At 36.9% G+C, this 26294-nt stretch overlaps 1 protein-coding gene across 3 annotated transcripts in view; it reads right to left on the bottom strand.

Annotated features, from left to right (window-relative positions):
* The window catches only part of PIK3CB (phosphatidylinositol-4,5-bisphosphate 3-kinase catalytic subunit beta), a 203053-nt gene that overhangs the window by 111838 nt on the left and 64921 nt on the right, over nucleotides 1-26294 (bottom strand). For all 3 annotated transcript variants that reach the window (XM_035704803.2, XM_025449126.3, XM_035704804.2), the window contains 2 exons: nucleotides 7824-8010; nucleotides 2048-2273 (listed from right to left, as the gene is read on the bottom strand). In XM_035704803.2, coding sequence (XP_035560696.1) covers nucleotides 2048-2273; nucleotides 7824-7994 — 397 coding nt within the window. In that variant the 5' untranslated portion in view covers nucleotides 7995-8010. The remainder of the gene's footprint in view (nucleotides 1-2047; nucleotides 2274-7823; nucleotides 8011-26294) is intronic.

Consider the following 26294-nt stretch of genomic DNA (forward strand, 5'->3'; position numbering starts at 1 on the left):
TCTGGTCTACTTCCTTCCATCCAGCATAGAAACATATAAAAGCTATATATTTTCATATATACACTTACAAAGTCATTAGGAAAGAACTATATCTTAATATAGTTCAGTGGATATTCTTGTCGTGGATAAGATTATAAGTGATTATTCTTTTTACTTTTTCATATATTCTTCAATCCAAACAAAGAAGAAACTTTTTGTAATGAAGAATTTAAAATTTATCAAGAAATCCTTGAAGCTCTAGCAATAAAAAGGGATGCTTTCTAATGAGGCCATTAATACATAAGAAAACTGTGGGGGCTCCTGGTTGGTTCAGTCAGTGGAACATGTGACTCTTGATCTCAGGGCTGTGAGTTCAAGTTCTGCAGAGTACTTAAAAATAAAAAATCAAAATCTTAAAGAACAAAAAAGAAAGAAAATCTTGTATGGTAAATAATTATAAACCTATTAAAGGGGGAAAAATTATTACCTAAGCAAACTAGCTATCCTCTGAAGTAATCAAACTTTCTTAAACACTAGGGTTGTCTAGGCACCTGGATGGCTCAATTGGTTAAGCATCTGACTCTTGATCCACCTCAGGTCTTGATCTTAGGGTAGTGAGTTCAAGTCCGATATTGGGCTCCATTCTGGGAATGGAGGTTCTGCTCTAAGTATTCAAAGGGAAGAACATAGCCCCACATTTGTAATCATTAGTTAGCCCAAATCACAATACGTCAAGATCAAGAACGCAATCTGACAGGGCATGGCTCTTGGAGAGGATGCTACTATGTCATCTTGCGAATACTTATAATATTAAATTGAGTGGTAACATATTATCCTATAAGAGTGAATTTAATTAATGCAAGGGGCCAATCCAAACCCAAAAATTTCCAGTGGATTGTTTGGTTTTGTATTTAAACTTCAAGTCTCTAAAATAAAATAAAAACAACAACACAAAACTGCTACTTCAAAATAAGTAAACTTCAAGTCTCCTCTGCAGTTAACCTCTTGTAGTACTTAATTCTAGTATCTTGTCTAAAGCAGGATATTGATCAGGATGCCTGGGTGGCTCAATGGCTTTGTATCTGCCTTCAGCTCAGGGGGTGATCCTGGAGTCCCGCGATCGAGTCCAACATGGGGCTCCCCTGGAGAAGCCGGCTTCTCCCTCTACCTCTATGTCTCTGCCCTCTCATGAATAAATATATAAAATCTTTTTTTTAATCTTTAAATCTTTTTTTTTAAGATTTTATTTATTTATTCATGAGAGAGAAAGAGAGGCAGAGACACAGGCAGAAGGAGAAGCAGGCTCCGTGCAGGGAGCCCAACACGAGACTCGATCCTGGATCTCCAGGATCAGGCCCTGGGCTGAAGGCAGCGCTAAACCGCTGACCCACCTGGGCTGCCCAATAAATAAAATCTTTAAAAAAATAAAATAAAGGAGGATACTGATCTACCACTGGCCCCTGTTACATCCACGATTATTATAGCAAGAGAGGCTCTACCATATTTTCTTGGTTACAATTCTCTCTGGAACTAATTTGCAAAGAATAACATGGACATATATCTTGACTCACTACAGAAGTATCTCTACTTAAAGATAATTTTAGTTAAGGAGTACAATTTGTCAATAATTTGGGTTATTTATAGAAATTTTTCAATCAGCTTCGAGTCTTGGTATAGTCATATATAAATTGTGTGTATACAGTAGAGGTAATTCAAAAGAAATGGAGGATTATCTCTAAGAAAAGGGTTTCTCAAACTGAGACAAAGGGACAACTCTTTTCTTTCCAATATGCCAAAAGACAATACTTTGGCAAATAAAAATAAGTCACTAGAAAAAGTATAAAAAACATAACCCATGGGACACTATGGTAATATCACATTGCTATGGGCATTTATATACATTTACTCTCAATTTTTATACTTATCTCAGACTGGTGATCAATTTACAAATAAGCATTGGTCTTTGGATCACACTCTGAAAAGCAATGTCTTTGATCATACCTACTATATGTTTATACATATAACAACAAATATGTTAAGAATTCATACAGAGAAGTTTTTAAATTACCTTTTCCTATAAGGACTCCAATTTTTGAGTCTAATTTTTCCCCTGGATCACAACTTCTTGTCACTAATTTGAGAACTGGAAGAAAAGGTCTGACATCACAGAGTCTTCTTGTTTCATCTTCAAGCTCCTCATATACAGCAGTTTGATTCACACATGCAAACATATAGGAGTCAATTTCCATAAGGAGGTTAAACATTGGATAATTGTGAACTTGTTTCCATAAAATCTGCAGGAAAAAATAAGAGACCTTCTGGAACAGAAAAATTTGTTCAAGCATACAAAGATACACCTAGAAGGATACTCACTGTGGAACTCTTTATAAAACTCAAAAAGAAAGGACAAGCCAAATGTCTAGCAATAAAGGATTGGCTAAATCAATTATAAAGTATTACACATCTGTGAAAATAAAATAAAAATACTCAATAAAATGGAAAGTTAAGATATATTAAAAGTTTTTTAAAACACCAACTTACAAGAGAATATTAACCCATTTTTGTAAATGATAGTATAATGCACAAAAAACTGCACTTATGTAAACAAAGTTATTAAGTGACTATCTGCCAGACTGATCAAGAAAGAGAGGGCTCAAAATCAGAAATGAAAGAGAAGTTACAATCGATATCACAGAAATACAAAGGACTTAAAGAGACTACCATAAAAAGTTATATGCCAACAAACTGGAAAACCAAAAGAAATGGATAAATTCCTGGAAACATAGAATCTTCCAAGACTGAATCAGAAAGAAGCAGATGAAGGAAGGAAGGAAGGAAGGAAGGAAGGAAGGAAGGAAGGAAGGAAGGAAGGAAGGAAGGAAAAGAAAAGAAAGAAAAGAAAAGAAAAGAAAAGAAAAGAAAAGAAAAGAAAAGAAAAGAAAAGAAAAGAAAAGAAAAGAAAAGAAAAGAAAAGAAAAGAAAAGAAAAGAAAAGAAAAGAAAAGAAAAGAAAAGAAAAGAAAGCAGATATTCTGAACAGAAGTTACCAGTAATGAAACTGAAACAGTAATTTTAAAAACTAACAATAAAAGGTCTAGAAACAGATGGCTTCATTGGTGAATTCCATCAAATATTCAAAAAAAAAAGAGGGATGCCTGGGTGGATCAGCGGTTTGGCACCTGCCTTTGGCCCAGGGTGCGATCCTGGAGACCCGGGATCGAATCCCATGTCAGGTTCCCGGTGCATGGAGCCTGCTTCTCCCTCTGCCTGTGTCTCTGCCTCTCTCTCTCTCTCTCTCTCTCTCTCTCTCTCTCTCTCTGTGACTATCATAGATAAATAAAATTTAAAAAAAAAAAAAAAAGGAAAGAAAGATAATCACAGTACCTGGGTGGTTCAGTCAGCTAAGTATCCAAATTATTTCGGCTCAGGTCATGATCTCAGTGTCATGAGACTGAGCCCTACCACAGGTTCCTCGCTGAGCATGGAGCCTGCTTAAGATTCTCTATCTCCCTCTCACTCTCCCTCCACCCCTATCTCTAGGGGGGGAAAAAAGAATCCTTTTCTTTTTTTCAAAGATTTTATTTCTATATTTATTTGAGAGAGAAAAGCATGTATATGTACAGCACAGGGAGAGGGAGAGGGAGAGAAAGACTCTCAAGCAGACTCCATGTTGAATGAGGGACCCGACCTGGGGCTCTATCTCACGACCCTGAGATCATGACCTGAGCCGAAAATTAAGAGTCAGAAACCTAACTGACTGAGCCACCTAGGCACCCCTCAATCCTTTTCATACTCATCCAAAAAATAGAAGGGGCTAGCAATGCTTCCAAATTTATTCTACAAGGCCAGCATTACTCTGATACCAAAACCAGACAAAGACACTACAAAAAAAAAAAAAAATTACATACCAAAATCGCCGACAAACATAGGTGCAAAAATCTTCAACAAAATATTAGCAATGCAAATTCAAAAAGACAATAAAAGGATCATTCACCACAATCAGATGGGAATTATTTCAGGAATGCAAAGATGGTTCATTATCCACAATTTAACCAACATGATATGCCTCATTTATAAAATTAAAGATAAAAACCATCAATCATCTCAGTAGATGTAGAAAAGGATTTGAAAAATTCAACATTCAAAAAAAGAAAAAAAAAAGAAAAAAAAAGAAAAATTCAACATTCATTCATTATAAAAACTCAAAAAGGTAGGAATAGAGAAAATACACTTCAACATAATAAAGCCATATATGACAAACTCACGGCTAACATCTTAGTTAACAGTGAAAAGCTGAAAGCTTTACCTCTAAGATCACTAACAAGACAAAACTGTCCACTCCCATCACCTTCATTCAACACACAAAACTGGAAAACCCAGTAGTAGCAATCAAACAAAAAGAAAAAGCATCCAAATCACTAAAGTAAAATTGTCAAAAAAAAAAAAAAGAAGTAAAATTGTCACTACTTGCAGAAGACATGATACTATATATTAAAAAAACCCTAAAGAGTCCACAAAAAACTTTTAGAATAAAGAATTCCCTAAAGTTACAGAATACAAAACTAATATATAAAAATCTATTGTTTCTATACACTAACAGAGAAATGAAAAACAATGCCATTTATTAAGTATATCAAAAAAAAAAAAACTAGTCTTACACTAAGTAAGTCAGAGAAAGACAAATACCTTATGAATTCACTTATATACAGAATCTAAAACACAAACATGAACTTTTTCCGGTTTGATACTGCCAGATTTGAATTGATTTTTTTGTTCCAATAAACTCTTCAAATTTAAAAAATAAATAAAAATAAATATAAAACAAAAACTAAATAAATAAACAATAAAAATATATAAAAACAAAAACAGAAGCAGATTAATAAACACAAAAAACAAACTGGTGGTTGCCAGAGGGGACAAAGTGGGGAGAAGGGGAAAATAGGTGAAGGGGATTAGGAGGTCAAAATATCAGTCATAAAATAAATAAGTCATGGAAATGAAAAGTACAGCAGGAAGAATACAGTCAATAATCTTGCAATAGGGACTCCAGGTGGCTCAGCAGTTGAGTGTCTGCCTTTGGCTCAGGGTGTGATCCTGGAGTTCTGGGATCAAGTCCCACATCAGGCTCCCTGTGTGAGGCACCTGCTTCTCCATCCCCCTATGTCTGCCTTCTCTCTGTGTCTCTCATGAATAAATAACCAAAATTTAAAAATAATAATAATAATCTTGCAATAACTTTGTATGGTGACAGATGATAATTACACCTATCATGGTGAGCATTTGATAATGTATGTAACTGTTGAATCACTAGAGTTTCTACACCTGAAAGTAATGTAATTATATCGACTCCATTTCAATTTTTCTAAAAAGTGAGTATCTATGAAGATGTCCATATTTACCACTCTTTTTTGTTGTTGTGTCTTTTTTAAGATTTTATTTACTTGAGAGAGAGAGAAAAGACAGTGCATGTGCACAAGCACGAGGAGCAGCGGGGAGAAAGTGAGAAGCAGGCTCTCCACTGAGCAGGAAGCCTGACTTGGGGCTTGATCCCAGGATCCTGAGACACTCAACCAACTAAGTCACCCAGGCACCCCCATATTTACTATTCTTATGAACATAAATAACTTCGAATCAGAAAAAATAGAAAATTCAAAGTATGTATTATCACCCCATACAAAATTTATATTATTTTTTCTGCATTCTAGTCTATTCTATTCATCAGGTTATCTTCATTAATTCACACTGCCCTATCAAGATAAGCAGAATCACTGTCTTGTCATCTTCTGCCAAGTTTCCTCAATAAGGTCATATAAAAGAAAATCATCATAGAAATGGAAAGGGGGATTACAAATTTTAACTGCAGCTAGCACAAAAACCAAGAATTGAAAATAATAGACCTGGAGTAAAAATCACAGATAATCCTCAGATTCAGTTATATACTGGAGAAAGTGCTGCTGGGCAACAATAGAAAAAATAGGTAAAAAGGATTTCATCAAAACTTTTAAAATTTTATACATCAAAGGACACTACTGTGAGAGTGAAAAGGCAACCCAAAGAATGGGAGGAAATGTTTGCCAATTATATTTCTGAAAAGAGACTAATATACAGGATATATGAAGAACTCCTGTGACTCAGCAACAAAAAGTAAACAATTAAATTTAAAAATGTCCAATGGTCTTGAACAGAAAAGTCTACAAATGGCCAATAAGAACATGAAAAGAGGGACGCCTGGGTGGCTCAATGGTTGAGCGTCTGCCTTTGGCTCAGGGCATGATCCCAGAGGTCCTGGGATCGAGTCCTACTTCGGGCTCCCTGTATGAAGCCTGATTCTCCCTCTGCCTGTGTCTCTGCCTCTGTATGTATCTCTCATGAATAAATAAGTAAAATCTTAAAAAAAAAAAAAAAAAGGATGCTTGACATTAGTCATTAAGGAAATACAAATAAATACTGCATATGATACCATTTCACAGCCATAAAAATGGTGATAGAAAACAAACAACAAAAACAGAAAATAACAAGTGTTAGCCAGGCTGTGGAGAAACTAGAACCCCCATGTATTGCTGAATAGGAATGAAAAATGGTAACACCACTGTGGAAAACAGTTTGGCAATTCTTTAAAAATTAAAACAGAATTACCATATGATATAAAAATTCCTCTTCCAGACATATACCCAAAAAAATTGAAAGCAGGACTCAAATACCTGTACATCAATGTTCATCATAGCCATTATTCATAGTATTACTCACAATAGCCAAATCATATGCTCTGATTTTCATATTGGATTCAGCTATTTGAAAAATGTTAAAAAGAAAGTTTAGAAAAATAATTTCATTTACATTTCATAGTACTCACAAATCAGTATCACTCATCAATTCACTTTAAAAAATAATCCAACAAAACAAGCAAGCCTTGCTATGTAAAAAAGTTACTTCCAAATTGATGATTTGAGGGGGATGGGTGAAATAGGTGATGGGAATTAAGGAGGGCAGAGTGCACTTGTACTGACGAGCACAGGGTGTTGTACGCAACTGTTGAATCACTATACTGTACACTTGAAACTAGTATTACACTGTATAATTGACTAACTGGAATTTAAATTAAAAACTTAAAAAAAAAAAGGGTAGCCCAGGTGGCTCAGCGGTTTAGCACCAGCTTCAGCCCAGGGCATGATCCTGCAGATGGAGACCCGGGATCGAGTCCCACATTGGGCTTCCTACATGGAGCCTGCTTCTCCCTCTGCCTATGTCTCTGCCTGTTTCTCTCTATGTGTCTCTCATGAATAAATAAATAAAATCTTTAAAAAATAATAAAATAAAAACTTTAAAAAAAAAAAAAAGAATTTGCTTCCAAAGGAAGGCATGCTACTTATGACTGGGGGAAACCTTTCTTCCCCACAGTTACCATGAAAAGTCAGCGTACAGAGGAAGGAAAAGGAAAGAAAAGACAATCAACCAAAAGTCACATACAGAAAAATTAAGACAAGTTCAAAGATAGTAATTAAAAAGATTTTAACTCAAAACTTCCTTGGTAATGTCAAATTCCTTTAAGCAGCCTGAACAAAGGTTTCAAACTAACATAGGTTAATTTTTCTTAAATCAGATATCACACATTGTTTAAAGTAAGAGTGAGAATTATCTTTTATATATCTACAAAAGACCAAACATGTATCAAAGTCTTTAAAATCAGTGACCTAAAGATTAATTTTTAGGTCACATTAATAACATTTCTATAGAATATAGTCACATTAATAACATCTTCTCTTTTTTGTAATTTTTTTTATAATAGAGTATCATCCCCTAAGTGATAAATAAGCTACATTTATAAAAATTCTACCAATTACATACCTGCTTAATATAGGAAATGGTAGCTTCCCGAGGAACCTCCAACTGAATATAAATCCCAGTGGGCAAAAGGAAATCCACAGGTATGGAGCCATCAGATGCTAACTGTGAATCCACTGCCCAGATGTCAAGGATGTCTGCCATAGCAGGAGGCATTATGAAATTGAAGCACATTCATAACCATGGGGCCCTAGAAAGTATTAAGTAAAACTTAGTGAACCCGAAAATTAGCCAGATCTTATACTAAAATATCATAAAGCCCACCAATCCATAATAAGTCACTGGATTTCAATATAGCAAATAATGTAACAGTTGACTAATTAAAGATTAAGCCACCAGAAATAAATTGTTGTTTAAAAATACTTTTGGTTATCATTCCATACATTATATACATAAACACACCACACTGACTCAAATTCAACAAAAGTACATCATGTGAAAAAGAAGATCTGCTGTACTCATTCCCTGTTATAATCAAGAATAAGACCTGGAAGATTGTTGAAGGTCTCACTATTAATGATTTCTCCTGTGAGAAGATGGATCTAACTGCAAAGGAACTGGCAGAAGAAAAAGAAACTGCCTTTGAGTTTCTTTCTTCTGCCTGACTAGCCCATCATTTTGATGTTACTAAAGGCTCCAAAATTGAAGAATCTAAATGTCGTCTTTGACTCTAGTACAAATGACAATAATGTTGTACTTAAATTACTTGTGAAAAATGATACGTTTGAAGGAGTATGTGCTTCTTGGTATAAATTTGGGATGGTTTATCATCATGCTGTTAGTGCTGCATTCTAAATAAAATATATATTGAAATGAAAAATAAAAAAATAAAAATAAAATAAAATAAAAACACACAGAAGCAAATGAAAATGAAAGCACAACAGCCCAAAACCTTTCAGATGCAGCAAAAGCAGTCCTAAAAGGTAAGTATACTATATTACAGGCCTAACTCAAGAAGCAAGAAAAGTCTCAAATACACAACCTTACCTTGCACCTAAAGGAGCTAGAAAAGGAAATAAAGCCTAAAGCCAGTATAATGGAACTTATAAAGATTAGAGCAGAAATAAGAAGTAATATAGAAAAAGAACAGATTAATGAAACTAAGAGCTGGTTCTTTGAAAATATATAATAAACATCTAGCCAGGGGAATCCCTGGGTGGCTCAGCGGTTAAGTGCCTGCCTTCGGCCCAGGGTGTGATCCTGGAGACCCGGATCGAGTCCCACATCGGGCTCCCTGCAAGGAGCCTGTTTCTCCCTCTGCCTGTGTCTCTGCCTCTCTGTGTGTCTCTCATGAATAAATAAATAAAATCTTAAAATAAAAGAAAAGAAAATAATAAAATTAAATTAAATTAAAATAAAATAAACATCTAGCCAGATATATCAAAAAGAAAAGAGGAAGAACACAAATAGATAAAATCATGAATGACTGAGGAGATCACAACCAATATCACAGAAATACAATTATAATACTATTAAAAATTATATGCAAACTGGGTAACCTGGAAGAAATGGACAAATTCCTAGAAACTTACAAACTGTCAAAACTGGGACAGAAAGAAATAGAAAATTTGAATAGACCCATACATAACCAACAAAGAAATTTAATGAGTAATCAAAAATCTCCCAACAAACAAAAGCCCTGGGCTAGTGGCTTCCCAAGGGAATTCTACCTTTTTTTTTTAAAAAACCAGACATTTTAAAGAGTTAAAAAGAGTTAAGAGTTTCTTCTCAAACTGTTCCAAAAAATAGAAATGGAAGAAAAATTTCCAAACTCATTCCACAAAGCCAGCATTACTTTGATTCCAAAACTAAAGACCCCACTTAATAAAGGAGAACTATAGGCCAATACCCGTGATGAACATGGATGCAAAAATTCTCAACAAAATACTAGCAAATCAAATTCAACAGTACATTAAAAGAATTCACCACAATCAAGTGGGATTTATTCCTGGACTGCAGGGATGGTTCAATATTTGTAAACTCATCATTGTGATACATGATATTAATAGAAGGATAAAAACCATATGATCCTGTCAATAGATGTAGAAAAAGCATTTGACAAAATACAGCATACTTTCCTGATAAAAACCCTCAACAAAGTGGGTATAGATAGAACATACCTCAACAGCATAACAGCTATATATGAAAGATCCACAGCTAATATTATCCTCAATGGGAAGAAACTGAGAGCCTTTCCCCTATCATCAGAAATAAGACAAGGATGTCCACTCTCACCATTACTATTTAACTGAGTCCTTGCCTCAGCAATCAGACTACAAAAAGAAATAAAAAGCACCCAAATTTGCAAAGAAATCAAACTCTCACTATTTGCCAATGACATGTTACTCTACGTAGAAAACCAGAAAAAGACTCTACCAAAAAACTGCTAGAACTCATACATGAATTTAGCAAAACCCAAGGATATAAAAGCAATGTGCAGAAATGTGTTGCATTTCTATACATTAATAATGAAGCAGCAGAAAAAGAATTCAAGGAATTTTTCTCATTTGCAATTGCATCAAAACCAGTAAGATACCTAGGAAGAAATCTAACTAAGTAAAAGATTTGTACTCTGAAAACCATAGAGCACTTATAAAAGAAATTGAAGAGGACACAAGTAAATGGAAAAGCAATGTATGCTCAGGGACTGGAAGGATAAACCTTGTTAAAATATTTATACACAGGGCAGCCCTCCTGCATGGAGCTCCCTGCTTCTCACTCTGCCTGTGTCTCTGCCTCTCTCTCTCTCTCTCTCTCTCTCATGAATAAATAAATAACATCTTTTAAAAAAAATATTTAAACACAAAGCAATCTACACATTTAATGCAATCCTCATCAAAATACCACCAGCACGGCAGCCCTGGTGGCGCAGCGGTTTAGTGCCGCCTGCAGCCCGGGGTGTGATCCTGGAGACCCGGGATCGAGTCCCACGTCGGGCTCCCTGCATGGAGCCTGCTTCTCCCTCTGCCTGTGTCTCTGTCGCTCTCTCGCTCTCTCTCTCTCTGTGTCTCTCGTGAATAAATAAATAAAATCTTAAAAAAAAAAAAAATACCACCAGCACCTTTCACAGAGCTAGAAAAATTCTAAAATTTGCATGGAACTACAAAAGACCCCCAGTAGCCAAAGCAATTCTGAAAAAGAAAAACCAAAGGCATCATGATTCCGGATTTCAAGCTATATTACAAAGCTGTAGTCAACAAGACAGTATGATACTGGGACAAAAACAGGCACATAGATCAATGGAACAGAACAGAGAATCCAGAAATGGACCCACAACTGTATGATCAACCAATCTTCAATGAAGCAAGAAAGAATATCCAATGGAAAAAAGACAGTCTCTTCAATAAATGGTGTTGGGAAAACTAGACAGCAACATGCAGAAGAATGAAACTAGTCCACTTTATTACACCATACACAAAAATAAATTCAAAATGGTTGAAAGACTTTAGAGTGAGACAGGAAACCATCAAAATACTAGAGGAGAACACAAATAGAAACCTCTCTGACCTCGGCTGTAGCAACTACTTACTGAACATGTCACCAGAGGCAAGGGAAACAAAAGCAAAAATGAACTATTAGGATTTTATCAAGACAAAAAAAACTTCTGCACAGTCAAGGAAACAATCAACAAAACTAAAAGGCAATCTATAGAATGGGAGAAGATATTTGTAAACAACATTATCTTATAAAAGGTTAGTATCCAAAAACTATAAAGAACTTACAAATTCAATACCCAAAAAACAACCCAGTTAAGAAACAGGCAGTAGACAATGATAGACACTTTGCCAAAGAAGACATCCAGATGTTTAACAGACACATGAAGAGATGCTCAATATCACTCATCATCAGGGAAATAAAAATCAAAACCAGGACGAGATACTATCTCACACTTGTCAAAATGGCTAAAATTAATGCAAGAAACAACAGGTGTTGATGAGGATGGGAGAAACTGCACTGCCTGAACATTGCAGCATTTACTGATTCCTCTCTACTAACTCGTATACATCTTATAGTCTGGACCCATTTAATGGACACTAATACAGACCCTGAATCTTTCTCATGTTGCAGCCTTGTTTCTGTGAAGGAAGAGCAGTGCACTGCTGAAAGACTGTGGTTTCAGAATCCAACAGCTTACTTGTGAGAGCTGGTACCATCTCTAACTGGCTGAAAGATCTTTAGCAAGTCACGTTATCTTCTCCCTACTTAAATTCCCTTATCTGTGAAATGATGAGATCAACAGTAACTACTTTAGAGCATAATAATAAATACTGAAGAAAGAACACCTGGAACTTAGTAAAGACAAAAAAAAATTCCCTGTTTTTTATTTTTATTCAAAAGCCCTAAGTTTGGGACACCTAAGTGGCTCAGTAAGTTAAGCACCTGCCTTTGGCTCAGGTCATGATCTCCCTCCAGGTCCTTTCCTGGGATAGGGCTCCTTGCTCAGTGGGGAGTCTGCTTTTTCCTCTGCCCCTCCCTACTGTTCATTCATATTCTCCCCCCCACACCACCCCCGCATATAAATAAAATCTTTGAAAAAAAGAAAAAAGGCTTGAGTTCTTTTGAGCTCTGAGTTATACATTTTTCAACTAGTTTCATTTACCTAAAACTGACTAGCACACAGTAGCCATTTAGTAACTGTTTAACGAATGACAAAATATTATCCCTACTCCTACAATTAAAAAAAAAAAAAGCTCACAGGATAACGATAAAATCTAAAACAGCTAAAGGTGACTTTTTACTCTGTGTCACCATTCTAGGAACTTCTTTACATGCAATTCTAGATTTTATCCTTCCTACCACCTTATGGTAACACTGCTATTCCTTGAGGAACATAAACAGGTTGAGATCTCAAAACCACCAAGTGGCAGTCCTGGGATTTGAACTTGGGTCTAACTGTAAAGTGTGAGCCTTACACCACCTTCTGCATAATAACCATTAAAGTACCAGAAAAAAGTTTGAGACATTTAATCATAATCACATTATGTTAACTATAAGCTCCTTGAGAGCTCACCCCATTTTTTTTTCTTTTCTTCTCCATGCTTTTTTTTTTTTAATTTAGATTGATTGACTGATTGATTTGAGAGGGAAAGGAAGAGAGGGAGAGTGTATGTGTGTGTGTGTGTGTGTGTGCACGCACATGCAGGGAGAAGGACAGAAGGAAAAGCAGATTCCTCACTTAGCAGGGAGCCTGATGTGGGGCTCGATCCCAGGATCACAACCTGAGCCAGAAGACAGATGCTTACCCTACTGAGCCACCGAAGCATCCCCGCTCCCATGCTTTTTTAAAGTATTGTCTCTTACCACAGTGTATGGAGAAGTCATCATACTTAGGCACTCTCAACTGATAATTTTATAAACATGAACAAACTATACAAAGTTACTACAGATGTCATAAATAGTCACTGGCCCTGAAATAGCTTTAGGTACATCACTGCAGAGCAGCCTTTGGAGACAGTCTTTAGTAGAGGAGCTGCTTTTTTTTTTTTTTTTTTTAAGATTTTATTTATTTATTCATGAGAAAGAGAGAGAAGCAAAGACACAGGCAGAGGGAGAAGCAGGCTCCCTGCATGGAGCCTGACGTGGGACTCGATCCTTCGGTCTCTAGGATCATGCCCTGGTCTGAAGGCAGAGCTAAACTGCTCAGCCACCCGGGGATCCCTAGAGGAGCTTTTCAAACCATGCAAGTATCAGGTGTTCTAGAAAACATGCTATACCAAATTAAATAAAAAGACCATGTTTTGCCTATATTCATCTACCACCATGCAAAGATTGGGGAAAGCCAGCTCCTGCACACCAAGTTACAGTATGTATGATAATGAATCAAGAGTTTTCAATAAAAGGAAAACAAAAGAGGAAAAACAAAAGTTAGCATTTAAAATAGAGAAAGGATTATGAAACATCAGCCACCTGTCACACAATTACAATCATGATAAACCTGTACATGCCCCTACTTTCTTCAGCACAGATTTTTAGCAAGACTCTCACAACTAAAAACCAAATCACCTAATGAATAACAATAGTAATAAAAGATCATGAAACTATAAAAACAAAACATTTAAGATCTCACTATTACAAGATAGCTGGAAATGCTGAGGCTTCCTCAGGCCTGAGGCCCAGAACATCAATCTTTGCAAAGAGACAGCACCTCACCACCCAATGGCATTAACTCCCCAGATAAAAAAAATTCCGAACTTCTGGGGGGTCTTGGAGGAAAAAGCACTATGGTAGATTTAAGAATTTCTTGAAGTAGTTGTAACTAAAAGAAATTACAAAAAAGAATTCCTGGGCCCTTACTTTCCTTCCTTTCTGGATCTGTTGTTCAACACTCTCACACATTCTATCCTTAATCCTGCCACCCTGAGCCACTAATATTTGCCAACATATCCCATACTCTCTCCTGCCTCCTACTTTAAACATCATTCCCTCTCCCTAAGATGTCCTCATCTACATTATCTCCTGATCAACTCTTACTCCTCTAGACTCTTGGAATACATACACCCAAGCACCAAGGCATACCTATGTCAAGGCAGGAGCATACTACATTGAAGCTGGTTGCTTATAAATAGCTCCCAAATTCCTATTATTTCCACCTCTTTATCTGCAGCTTTGACACATATTATGGTCTCAGTAGTTACTTACATATAGCTAAATGAATTAATGAATGAAACAAATTCTATGGAAGTCACTTAGGAGACCAATTATACTAGACAATAAAAAATGTGATTTGGGGGATGCCTGGGTGACTCAGAGGTTGAGCATCTGCCTTTGGCTCAGGACATGATCCCAGGATCTGGGATCGAGTCCCACATAGGCTCCTTGCATGGAGCCTGCTTCTCCCTCTTCCTGTGTCTCTGTCTCTCTCCCTCTCTCTGTCTCTCTTTCATGATTAAATAAAATCTTTAAAAAATAAAAATAAAAAATGTAATTTAAATCATGCTTAACATGGAAAACTTTAACTATGTGGCCTTCAATGCAATCTCTCAGTACCCAATCTAAGAAATTCCATATACAGCCCACAAAGGTGACATCTTTCCATGAAGTCAGGGTAATATTTACCATTATATAGATAAAATGCCATGCACATATAGATCTCCTAGAACTCATTAAATTAAAAAAACTGAAATGATTTAATTCAGATATCAGTTGTCTATTTGCAAATGGTTTTATAAAATCGCAGTCTATATTTTATAGCAGATGTATCTTTCCGTAAAAGAGTAAACCAGAAAAATATTAACAAATGTACAGAATTGATTGCATCATCATTTACAATGGGATCAAGCTTCACCTAATAGCACTTCGTCTCTAATCCACAAACTTCTGTCATGTGAAGAGGAACATGAAATATATCTTACCTATAACCTAAGCACTGCATTCCAAAAAACAAAACAAAACAAAACCCACACAAACACAAAATCAAAAAAGACACTCAGGTCAACATAGAGCATATAATTACAGCCTAATATGTAGGTTATATTTGTGAATCACTTTATTTTTTTTAAGATTTTATTTATTTATTCATGGGGGGGGGGGCGGTGGCAGAGATATAAGCAGAGGGAGAAGCAGGCTCCATGCAGGGAGCTCGATGTGAGACTTAATCCCGGGACTCCGGAATCATGCCCTGAGCCAAAGGCAGACGTTCAACCATGGAGCTACCCAGGTGTCCCTGTGAATCACTTTAATAAAAGAACTTTTATTCTGGGCAGCCCCGGTGGTGCAGCGGTTTAGCGCCGCCTGCAGCCTGGAGACTGATCCTGGAGACCCGGGATCGAGTCCCACATCGGGCTTCCTGCATGGAGCTTGCTTCTCCCTCTGCCTGTGTCGCTGCCTCTCTCTCACTCTCTCTGAATGAATAAATAAATCTTTAAAAAAATTTAAATAAAATAAAAAATAAACCAATGCTCAATGTTTTCAAGGACTTTAAGCTAAATACTACAGAAGAATGGTTTTCAATCCTCTCATATTCCATACTCTCTTTTTTTTTTTTTTTTTAAGATTTTATTTATTCATGAGAGACACAGAGAGAGAGAGGCAGAGACACAGGCAGAGAGAGAAGCAGGCTCCATGAAGGGAGCCTGATGTGGGACTTGATCCTGGGACTCTAGGATCATGCCCTGAGCCAAAGGCAGATGCTCAACCGCTGAGCCACCCACGCGTCCCCCTCCATATTCTTTTTAAACAAATATTATATACACTTTAAAAATCTGAAATGAAATTATTCATAATTTACATATATATATATACCTAATTTCAAAATAAATCTATTTAATACCCTAGCTGTAACATAAAAGGAGAAATAAAAGAAAATAATAAAGCTTTTCTCAATATGTAAATACATGGGCATAACCAAACCTGTTTTATAAAGCAGTCATGTTTGCCTCTATACATAGAAACATCATGGATATGACAAATACTAATGCAGACTAACTCAAATGTGCTGTACTAATGATCAAATACTACAAATGCCACTCACTGGTGCCACAGGTTTTCCAAATCTGTATGTTTCAAAATCAATATTTTGAAATCATGTAAAAAATACTTTGCATTATATTTTTACCTAATACAGAGTTAATATCTCAGCTCAGATAAAAATAAACGGTTTTCACCTACACACATATCTGGAAGAAATTCAAAAATTGTCTTGTACATGAGGCATTTTTTTGTTGTTGTAAAAGACTGTCTTAGGGGTGCCTGGGTGGCTCAGACAGTGAACCGTCTGCCTTCAACTCAGGTCACGATCTCAGAGTCCTGAGATCAAGCCCCCTCATCAGGCTCCCCACTCTACAGGGAGCTTGCCTCTCCCTCTCCCTCTGGCTGTCGCTCCCCCTGCTCTCTGTCATTCTGTCAAGTAAATAAATAAAATCTTAAAAAAAAAAAAAAAAAGACAATCCTATGCATTGCAGGATGTCCAATAATCCATTACCTACTAGTAAATAGCACCTCTTCAAATCATTGTATCAACAAGTACAAAAATAATCACCCTTTACAAATTTCAAAAAACACCATATAGCAGGGAGGTCACACTGTCCACTTTCAGAACCACTGCTCTTCAATAATGCCTACTATTTCTCAAAGTAGTGATGACCTAGAAAAGTTTGGGGTTTCTTTTAAGATTTCATCATTTGAAAGAGAGAGAAAGAAAGAGAGAAAGAGGGAGCACAAGCAGGGGGAGGGGCACAGGGAGAGGGACAAGCAGACTCCCTGCTGACCAAGGAGCCAGAGGTGGGGCTCAATACCAGGACCCTGAGATTATGACCAAGTGAGCCACCAAGGTACCTTGACCTAGAAATGTTTTTATCTAGACCCAATTATACTCCATAGTTAAAATAGTAATGAACACAATTTGTCATACATTTCTACTGGTAAACCAATGGTGTTTCTTGCATTTGGCTATGCTGTCTTTGGCTAATTCCTGAAAGGTTTAAAATAAAAAAAAAAAAAAAAAGCTCAATTAAAGGAAACTGTAGCCCCTTAATCAGAGGAATATAAGGCCAGTATGACTAGCTCTTAATTTTCATGACTCTTAGTAAGTGTAAACTTACAGGTGGAGTGGTCTAATTACTCACAGGGTAACCTGTAGCTCTTCATAACATCCTACACAACATTTTTCATAGGTACTGAGAGAGGAAGCATACTCACAAGATGTGCTGTTATCAAAACAGCATGTCCTTTGTCAGATTGAAACTGTGACATGGTTGCTAAACAAATGAGGTAACAAACCAAATGCTAACAAATAAATCTTTTGTAGAGATGTTTTGAAAAAAATTATTGCTACACATTTAAATATAAAATATATCTGGTTCCTATTTCCCTTTGTCATTCTTATTTCATAAGAGCACCACACACAAGAGTCCAGCCTAAGAATTAACTCAAGAGTTTCAGTTTAGGAGAGTTGCAAACCCTGGGGACCCTGCTGGTGACTGTCTGTTAAGCCTGAAATCTCTTGATTTCAGCTCAGGTCCTAATCTCAGTCAAGCGATCCTGCCCAGCATCAGGCTCCATGCTCAGCAGACAGTCTACTTGAGAATCTCTCTCTCCCTCTCCCTCTGCCTCTGCCCCTCGCCCCACCCCGTGCATTCACTCTCTCAAATAAATAAATCTTTTTAAAAAGTTATAAACCTTTCTCATTTTAAAGATAATAAAAGTAAGGCCCAGAGAAATTAAGTATCTAGGATGACAAAGCAACAGAGCCAAGACCAAAGTCAGATTTTCTTCTCTAGCAATTAGCATGCTTTTAAAATCTATTTTCCCTTTATTTTTTATGTTTTCCTTCTTTTCTCTTTTTTAAAGATTTATGTATCTGCAGAAGCAGAGGGAGAAAGAGAGAATCTCCAGTAGATCAATGGGGAGCCTGATGGAGGGCTCAATCTCAAGACCCTGAGATAATAACCTGAGCCGAAATGCTTAGTGGACTGAGCCACTCAGGTGCCCCTCCTTCCTTTCTCTTTAAAAGAAGGTCCTTCCCAAGGCTATCATGCCAGCAGGATCCTCAGTATTGCATCACTCTTCTGTTTGAACTGAAATGATCAAAGCCTGAGGACAAGCATGAAACAATGATGAAAACTCTTCCAGGAAGCTATTAGAGGCACAGGAACTTTAGCAATGACAATTAGCTCAACTAAACCCTTAAACTGAATTTACCAATGTATATCCTGTCAACTGTTCCCTGGCAGAAAAAAAGAGTTTAAATGTACTCAGTCTCCCTAGTAATATGCCATCAGAACCATTAGATTTTACTTTTTTTAATCAAATGATAAGCAGAACCAACATAAACTTGTTATACAGATGGACAAGTTTAACCAAAAACTACTCTGCAAAATCATGGAAGAAATTTTAAGAGAGACTAAAAGACAATTTTAAAAATTAAATGCAATAGGGCTGCCTTGCTGGCTCACTTAGTAGAACGTGGGATTCTTGATCTCAGGGTTCTAAGTTCAAGCCTCACACTGGGTGTGGAGATTACTTTAAAAAATTTTTTTTGTTTTAAATCTTAGGGGCAGCCCGGGTAGCTCAGCAGTTTAGCGCCACCTTAGGCCCAGGGTGTGATCCTGGAGACCCGGGATGGAGTCCCACACTGGGCTCCCTGCATGGAGCCTGCTTCTCCCTCTGCGTGTCTCTCTCTCTCTCTCTCATTGTGTCTCTCATAAATATATTCTTTAAAAAAACTTTAAAAAAATCTTAAAAAATAAATGAAATACTGTTTACCTAGTATTCATTTCTTTCTTATTATATGATTTTAGCTAGAAGTAAATGTTTATTAAAAAAAAAAACATGAGCACTGAAAAGGGCCATGCACTTTTGAAGAGCACTACATATATGATCTCAAATCTTCAGGTTTCAATCAGAGACTATGTAAAATTGATGAGATCTTAAATCATATGGCCTTGAGTTCTGCCATCCACATTATTCAAAAACAACAAATCAGCCTCAACTAATTTATTTACATGGAAGTATGCAAGCACTAACTCTGAACATAGCAGAACTTTTTTTTTTTTTTTTTTTTAACATAGCAGAACTTAATTCTGTAATGACTGTTATTTAATCTGAATCATCATAAGTCTATGTAAAGATATCTCCAAAGTTGGAGCATCTGGCTGGCTCACTCAGATGGGCATGCAACTCTTAATTTCTGGGTTGTGAGTTTGAGGTGAGTTACACCCACCTATGTTGGGTGTATAGATTACTGAAAGAATTAAATAAACTTAAAAGAAAAAGATAGCTCCAAAGTAATTCTACAAATTACTAAAGAATTGCTAAAATTTTATATACCTTATCATTTATGTAAAAATAATATTTAAATTTATCCTCTCAAATAGAAAGTATTACTCACTCTAAGTTGCTTGTAGAAAATATTTGGAAATATGCACTGACCCTTGAAAATTTTATACCCGCTAACCCAGGAATTCAAATTCTATAATCTACCTATTTAAAAACTTGAATGCAGGGGGCATCTGAGTGGCTCAGTCAGTGAAATGTGGGGCTCTTGATTTTGGCTCAGGTAATGAACTCAGGGTTATGAGATGCATTCAGCGGGGAGTCTGCTTCTCTCTCTCCCCCCGTCTGCCCCTACCCCCCAACCATGTGCACCCTCTCTCTCTAAAATAAATAAATAAGTCTTTAAAAAAAAAAACTTGAATATTGAAAAATTTTCAGGGATCCCTGGGTGGCGCAGCGGTTTAGCGCCTGCCTTTGGCCCAGGGCGTGGTCCTGGAGACCCGGGATCGAATCCCACGTCGGGCTCCCGGTGCGTGGAGCCTGCTTCTCCCTCTGCCTATGTCTCTGCCTCTCTCTCTCTCTCTCTCTCTCTCTGTGACTATCATAAATAAAAAAAAGAAAGAAAGAAAGAAAAAGAAAAATTTTCACACACAAAGCAAAACATAGAAATACAACAAAACTGCAAATAACCTGTCTAAACAAGAAGTAGTAGTTAACCATGATATATATATATATACTTGATGGTATATTAAGCAGACATTTGAACTGATGTTTGTTAACTATGTACAATACTAAAGAATTGTTTCTACACAATATAAAATAGCACAAAAAGTATAATTAGGGGGCTCCTGGGTGGCACAGTTGGTTAAGTGTCTGTCTTTGGCTCAGGTCATGATCTTAGGATCCTGGGATACAGATCTAGATTGGGATACCTGCTCAGTGCCCTGCTCAGTGGGGAGCCTGCTTCTCCCTCTCCTCCCTACTTGTGCTCTCTCTCTCTCTTGCTATCTCTGTCTCTCAAATAAATAAAATCTTTAAAAAGTATAATTAGAATTCTGTTTACTTTTAAAAACCATGAATACAATCTAAAGCATAGAAATTAAGGCTGGGAGGAAATACATACGCTAATACAGTTCAAAAGTAACTAATAAATATTTCCTTTTTTCAATGTTTCATTAACAAGAGCATACAGCTTTATACACTTTTTTAAAAGTATTTATTATTAAGAACACTTTGAATAGTCCAAAGGACTCAGGCTAAAGCTAGGCTATCTATTCTTAGTATGTGGATGTTAATTAGTAGTTCCAAACTATAGATTTGAGGCATCTGGCTGACTCAGCAGAGCATGTGACTCTGTATCTCAGGGTGATGAGTTCAAGTCCCACATTGGGCATAGAGCCTACTTTTAATTAACTAATTAATTAATTAATTAATTAGACTACAGGTTTACTTTTTAGTCTTTAACCTCAATATATACAAATATATTTATAAATACTTATATATGCCTCTGTAGAACAAGTTTATTATAAACTAGATTTCAATGTCTCTGAAAGCAGAGATTACTTAAAATTTTTTTAAATATCTTAAAACAAAAATCAAATGCAATAGTATTTACCTAGTATACATTTCTTTATTATATGATACAGCTATAAGATGGGACGCCTGGGTGGCTCAGTGACTAAGCGACTGCCTTCAGCTCAGGGCATGATCCTGGACTTCTGGGATTGAGTCCGCATCAGGCTCCTTGCAGGGAATCTGCTTCTCCCTCTGCCTGTATCTCTGCCTCTCTCTCTCTCTCTCTCTCTGTGTCTTCCATGAATAAATAAATTTTTTACATCTTTAAAAAGAAAAACGAAAAAGAAAAACTACACAACCAGGGGTGACTGAGTGGGCTCAATTGCTTGAGCATCTGCCTTCGGCTCAGGTCATGATCCCAGGATCAAGCCCCACATGGGACCCCCTGCTCAGCAGACAGTCTGCTTCTATCTGTCCCTTTGCTGCTCCTCCTACTTGTGGTCTCTGGCACACTCTCGCTCGCTCTGTCTCTCTCTCTCTCTCTCATTCCCCTTGTCAAATAAATAAAACCTCTAAAATATGTGTGTGTGTGTGCACGTGTGTGTGTGTGTGTGTGTGTGTGTGTGTGTGTGTGTATATAAAACTTATTTGAGAGAGAGAGCATGAGTGGTGAGGGGCAGAGAAAGAAGCAGACTTCCACTGAGCAGAGAGCCTGATGTGGGGCTTGAATCCAGGACTCTGGGATCATGACTTTAGCTGAAGCCAAACTCCCCTCTTTTTTTTTTTTTTAATCATAATACTGTAGGAGTGAAGTAAACAACCCTGGCTTATTGGATATACTTTTGCATCTGCCATGCAGATACATATTTTAGACAAAAGTTTTATCATCCAGACAACTTCTGTTTCTCAATATAGTGGCAATAGATCCACAAGATTTACAGGGTGTCCGTTTGTTTTTCTTTTGGAGAGTGAGTATATCAACCATCTTCATTCCAGAAATGTCATCCAATCAATTCCAGTACCTATTTTTTTTAAGCTTTTATTTATTTATTAGAGAGAGTAAGAGAGAGAGAGAACAACAGGGAGTGGCGGGCAGAGGGAGAAGGGAGAAGCAGACTCCCTGCTGAACAGGGAGCCTGATGCAGGGATGGATCCCAGAACCCCAGAATCATGACCTGAGCAGAAGGCAGACACTTAACCGACTCAGCTGCTCAGGCACCCCTCTGGTACCTATTTGTAACAAGTGACATCATGATAACCAGAAATGACTATATCTAGCAAAGGATACCCACATGCTAAGTGCTGTGAGGGTGAGTCATGAGCCAAACTGTACAAGTGTATGGTGATGCTGGTGAGTAACTAATCAACAGCCCTCACATCTAGGAACTGAATCAGGGCCAGAAAGCCATGTGGATGTCAAACAGTAACATGAGAAGAATTTTAAATAGCTTTACAGCTGTAGAAAAAGAACTATTCCAGGCTCCGAACCTTTTAGTTCTGTCTGCTGTCATTTTGAAAATAAGTTGTAATACATAAAAAGTAAAACAGCATCCTAAAAAGGTGGCATTTCTCCCAAGTCATTTCAGGATTACTATTTTAGATACTAATTTAACTTTGGTCTATGCAAGTATTTGTCTGTTTAAATGCTTTTCTTCAGAGACCAATTATCCTCCTAAACTATCTAACCATGAATGACAAATGCTTATGTGTCTTTTATTTCCTCTTCACTAGTAACAGTAAACAGAATTTATAAAAATTTAAAAAGCAAGGAAAAATTAAGAGATACTTTCCTTGGTGCAAACACTCTTCTTTCGCTGCCTGTTCTATCTAGAGTACATGGTAAGTTAGCAGAGGCAGGCTGACAGTGTCATCTCAGTGCTAAGGCTTTCACCAAGAGAAAAAGGAAAAAAATTGGAATTCAAGTTAATAAATACTTATTAGCTACTTACACTTTTTAAGACACCGTATCACACACTTGACTGGGAGAAAAGGAAATTACAAAAATAAAACATGGACCAGTTTGCAACCCAGTCAGTAACACAGCACTCAAGTTGGCTGAGACAAACAAATGGGAGGCTCGTCTGTTCTGTTTCATTCAAATGGTGCACCGTCTTAAACTATTGGAGATAATAAAACAGAGAGATAGTAACGGCTCATATTACTATGTTTTCCACCTCAATCCAGAGAGCCTCAATCACAAGAGATGAAGATGGACTATTAAAAAAGGGAAATATAAAGTACCTGCCTGACTTTCAGAAAGAAGGTTGGAAGGTAGTGTCTGGGGATCAAAAGATCTCCCCTGAAAAAGCTGAGGCAGCACCACAGCATTGCTCTCATGAAACCCCACCTCCACTGCCACACACTGCCTCAGCCTATGACCTGTGCACGACAGAACAAGTACTAGGAGTTATATGGTTTGGAGTAGAATTCATTATAGGTCACTATGTATAGTTTCTCAAAAAAATCTGAAATCCTGGGGCACCTGGGTACTCAGTCAGTCAAGTATCTGCCTTAGGCTCAGGTCTTGATTTCTAGGTCCTGGGATGGAGCTCCATATTGGGCTCCCTGCTCAGCAGGGAGTCTGCGTCTCCCCCCCCCCCTTCCTCTGCCTCTTCTCCCTGCTTGTATGACTGCTCACTGTCTCTCAAATAAATATTCTTTTTTTAAATATTCTTTTTTTAAAAAGAATCTGAAATCTTCATCTGTTTATGCTTCAAGCAACTTATGGCTAAGGTCCTGTATTTAATTTAATAATAATACCATATAGTTAATCTAATGAACCACATTTTGTTGGAAAAAACTCAAAAACAGCATTATTTTTAAAACTATTACTTGGGGGATGCCTGGGTGGCTCAGCAGTTGAGCGTCTGCCTTGGCTCAGGGTGTGATCCTAGGGTCCTGGGATCAAGGTCCATATCAGGCTCCTCGCAGGGAGCCAGCTTCTCCCTCTGCCTATGTCTCTGCCTCTATGTGTCTCTCAAGAATAAATAAAATGAATGAATAAATAAGTAAATAAATAACACTATTACTGGGGACTCCTGGGTGGCTCATTCAGCTGAGTATCTGACTCTTGATTTCAGTTCAGGTCATGATCTTGGGGCCATGGGATCAAGGCCCTGGGACAAGCCCTGTGTTGGACTCCATGCTCAGCTGAGAGTCTGCTTGAGATTCTCTACCCCTCTCTCTGCCTATCCCCCATTACATGAACATGCTCGCTCATTCTAAAATAAATTTTTAAAAATTTTTAAAAATAAAACAGCATTACTTTTTGTCATGAGAACTTTTAAGTTCTACTCTCAGCAACTTTTCAAATACACAATGGAGTATTATTAACTATATATAGTCTTATCATGAGTATATTACACTCATGACTTATTTTATAACTCGAAGTTTGTACCTTTTGATCCCCCCCTTCACACATTTTGCCAACATTCCACCCCTGCCTTTGGCAATCAACAATCTGCTCTATGTATTGATTAGTACGGTTTAGGAAATTTTTTTTTTAATTTCCACTTATAAGTGATATCATATAATATTTGTCTTTCTCTGAATTTTCACTTAGCATAATCCCCTCAAAATCTATCCATGTTGTTCCACATCATAAGATTTCCTTTCTTTTTATGGCTAAATAATATCTCTGTGTGCGTGTGTACACACATTTTCTTTATCCATTCATCCATCAGTGGACATTTAGGCTGCTTCCACATCTTGGCTCTTGTAAACAATGCTGTAACGAACGGAGGGATGCATATCTTTTTCAGTTACTGTTTTTGTTTCCTTCAGATAAATACCCAGAAGTGGAATTGCTGGATCAGATGGTAGTCCTATTTTTAATTTTGGGGGGAATCTCCACACTGTTTTCCATTACGGTTCCACCAATTTACATTTCCACCAACAGTGCACAAGGGATTCCTTTACTATACATTCTCACCAATACTTGTTATTGCCTGTCTTTTTGATACCAGCCACATTCTAACAGGGTGAAGTGATTATCTTGTGGTTTTTTATTTTCCTGAAAGTTGAACAACTTTACAAGTACTTGTTGGACATCTGCAGGTCTTCTTTGGAAAAATATCTATTCAGATCTCTGCCAATTTTGGGGGGTGGGGGGACACTATTAACTTGTATGGGTTCTTTATGTTTTGAATATTAACCACTCTCATCAAGTATGATTTGCAAATATTTTCTCCCATTTCATAGGTTGTCTTTTCATTTTATTGACAGTTTCCTTTGCTGTGTAGAAGTTTTTTAGTTAGATTTAGTCCAACTTGTTTATTTATGCTTTTTTTTTTCTTTGCTTTTGATGTCAAATCCATCACCAAATCCAGAATACTGTCAAAATCAAAGTAGGGGGGGATTAGGGATCCCTGGGTGGCGCAGCGGTTTGGCGCCTGCCTTTGGCCCAGGGCGTGATCCTGGAGACCCGGGATCGAATCCCACGTCAGGCTCCCGGTGCATGGAGCCTGCTTCTCCCTCTGCCTGTGTCTCTGCGCCTGTCTCTCTCTCTCTGTGACTATCATAAATAAATAAAAATTAAAAAAAAAAAAAGTAGGGGGGGATTACCACCTATATTTTCACCTAGGAATTTATGGATTCAGGTCTTAAGTTCACATCTTTACTCTGTACTGAATTTTTGTCTATGCTGTAAGACAAGGATCGAGTTTCATTCCTTTGTATACAGCTGTCCAGGTTTCCCACCACCTTGTATTAAAGAGATTATCTTTACCTCCACTGTATTTTCTTAGCTCCTTTGTCATAAATTAATTGAACATATATGCATCACTTTATTTCTGGGCTTTCTATTATGCTCCATTGATCTGAGTGTCTGTTTTATGACAATAACACAGTTTTAGTTACTATAACTTTGTAATATAATTTGAAATCGAGAAGTGTGATGCTTCCAGCTTTTTTGTTCTTTCTCACAATTGCTTTGGCTAGTCAGTATCTTCTGTGGTTCCATACAAATCTTAGGATTGTTTATTCTTATTTTTGTTAAAAAAAAAAAAGTCACTAGTATTATAATAGGAATTGTTACTGAATCTGTAGATTGCTTTGAGTAGTATGGACATTTTTACAATATTATTTTTTCCAAACCATGAGCACAAACTATCTATTTACTGTGTTTTCTTTTTTTTAATATCCTATAGTTTATGTGTGCAGATCTTTTATCTCATTGGTTATGTTTATTCCTAGATATTTTATTGCAACTGATACATTTTTGATACAACTGTAAATAGGACTGTTTTC

Source organism: Canis lupus, chromosome 23, assembly GCF_003254725.2.
Source record: "Canis lupus dingo isolate Sandy chromosome 23, ASM325472v2, whole genome shotgun sequence".
In the NCBI taxonomy this organism is placed as follows: domain Eukaryota; kingdom Metazoa; phylum Chordata; class Mammalia; order Carnivora; family Canidae; genus Canis; species Canis lupus.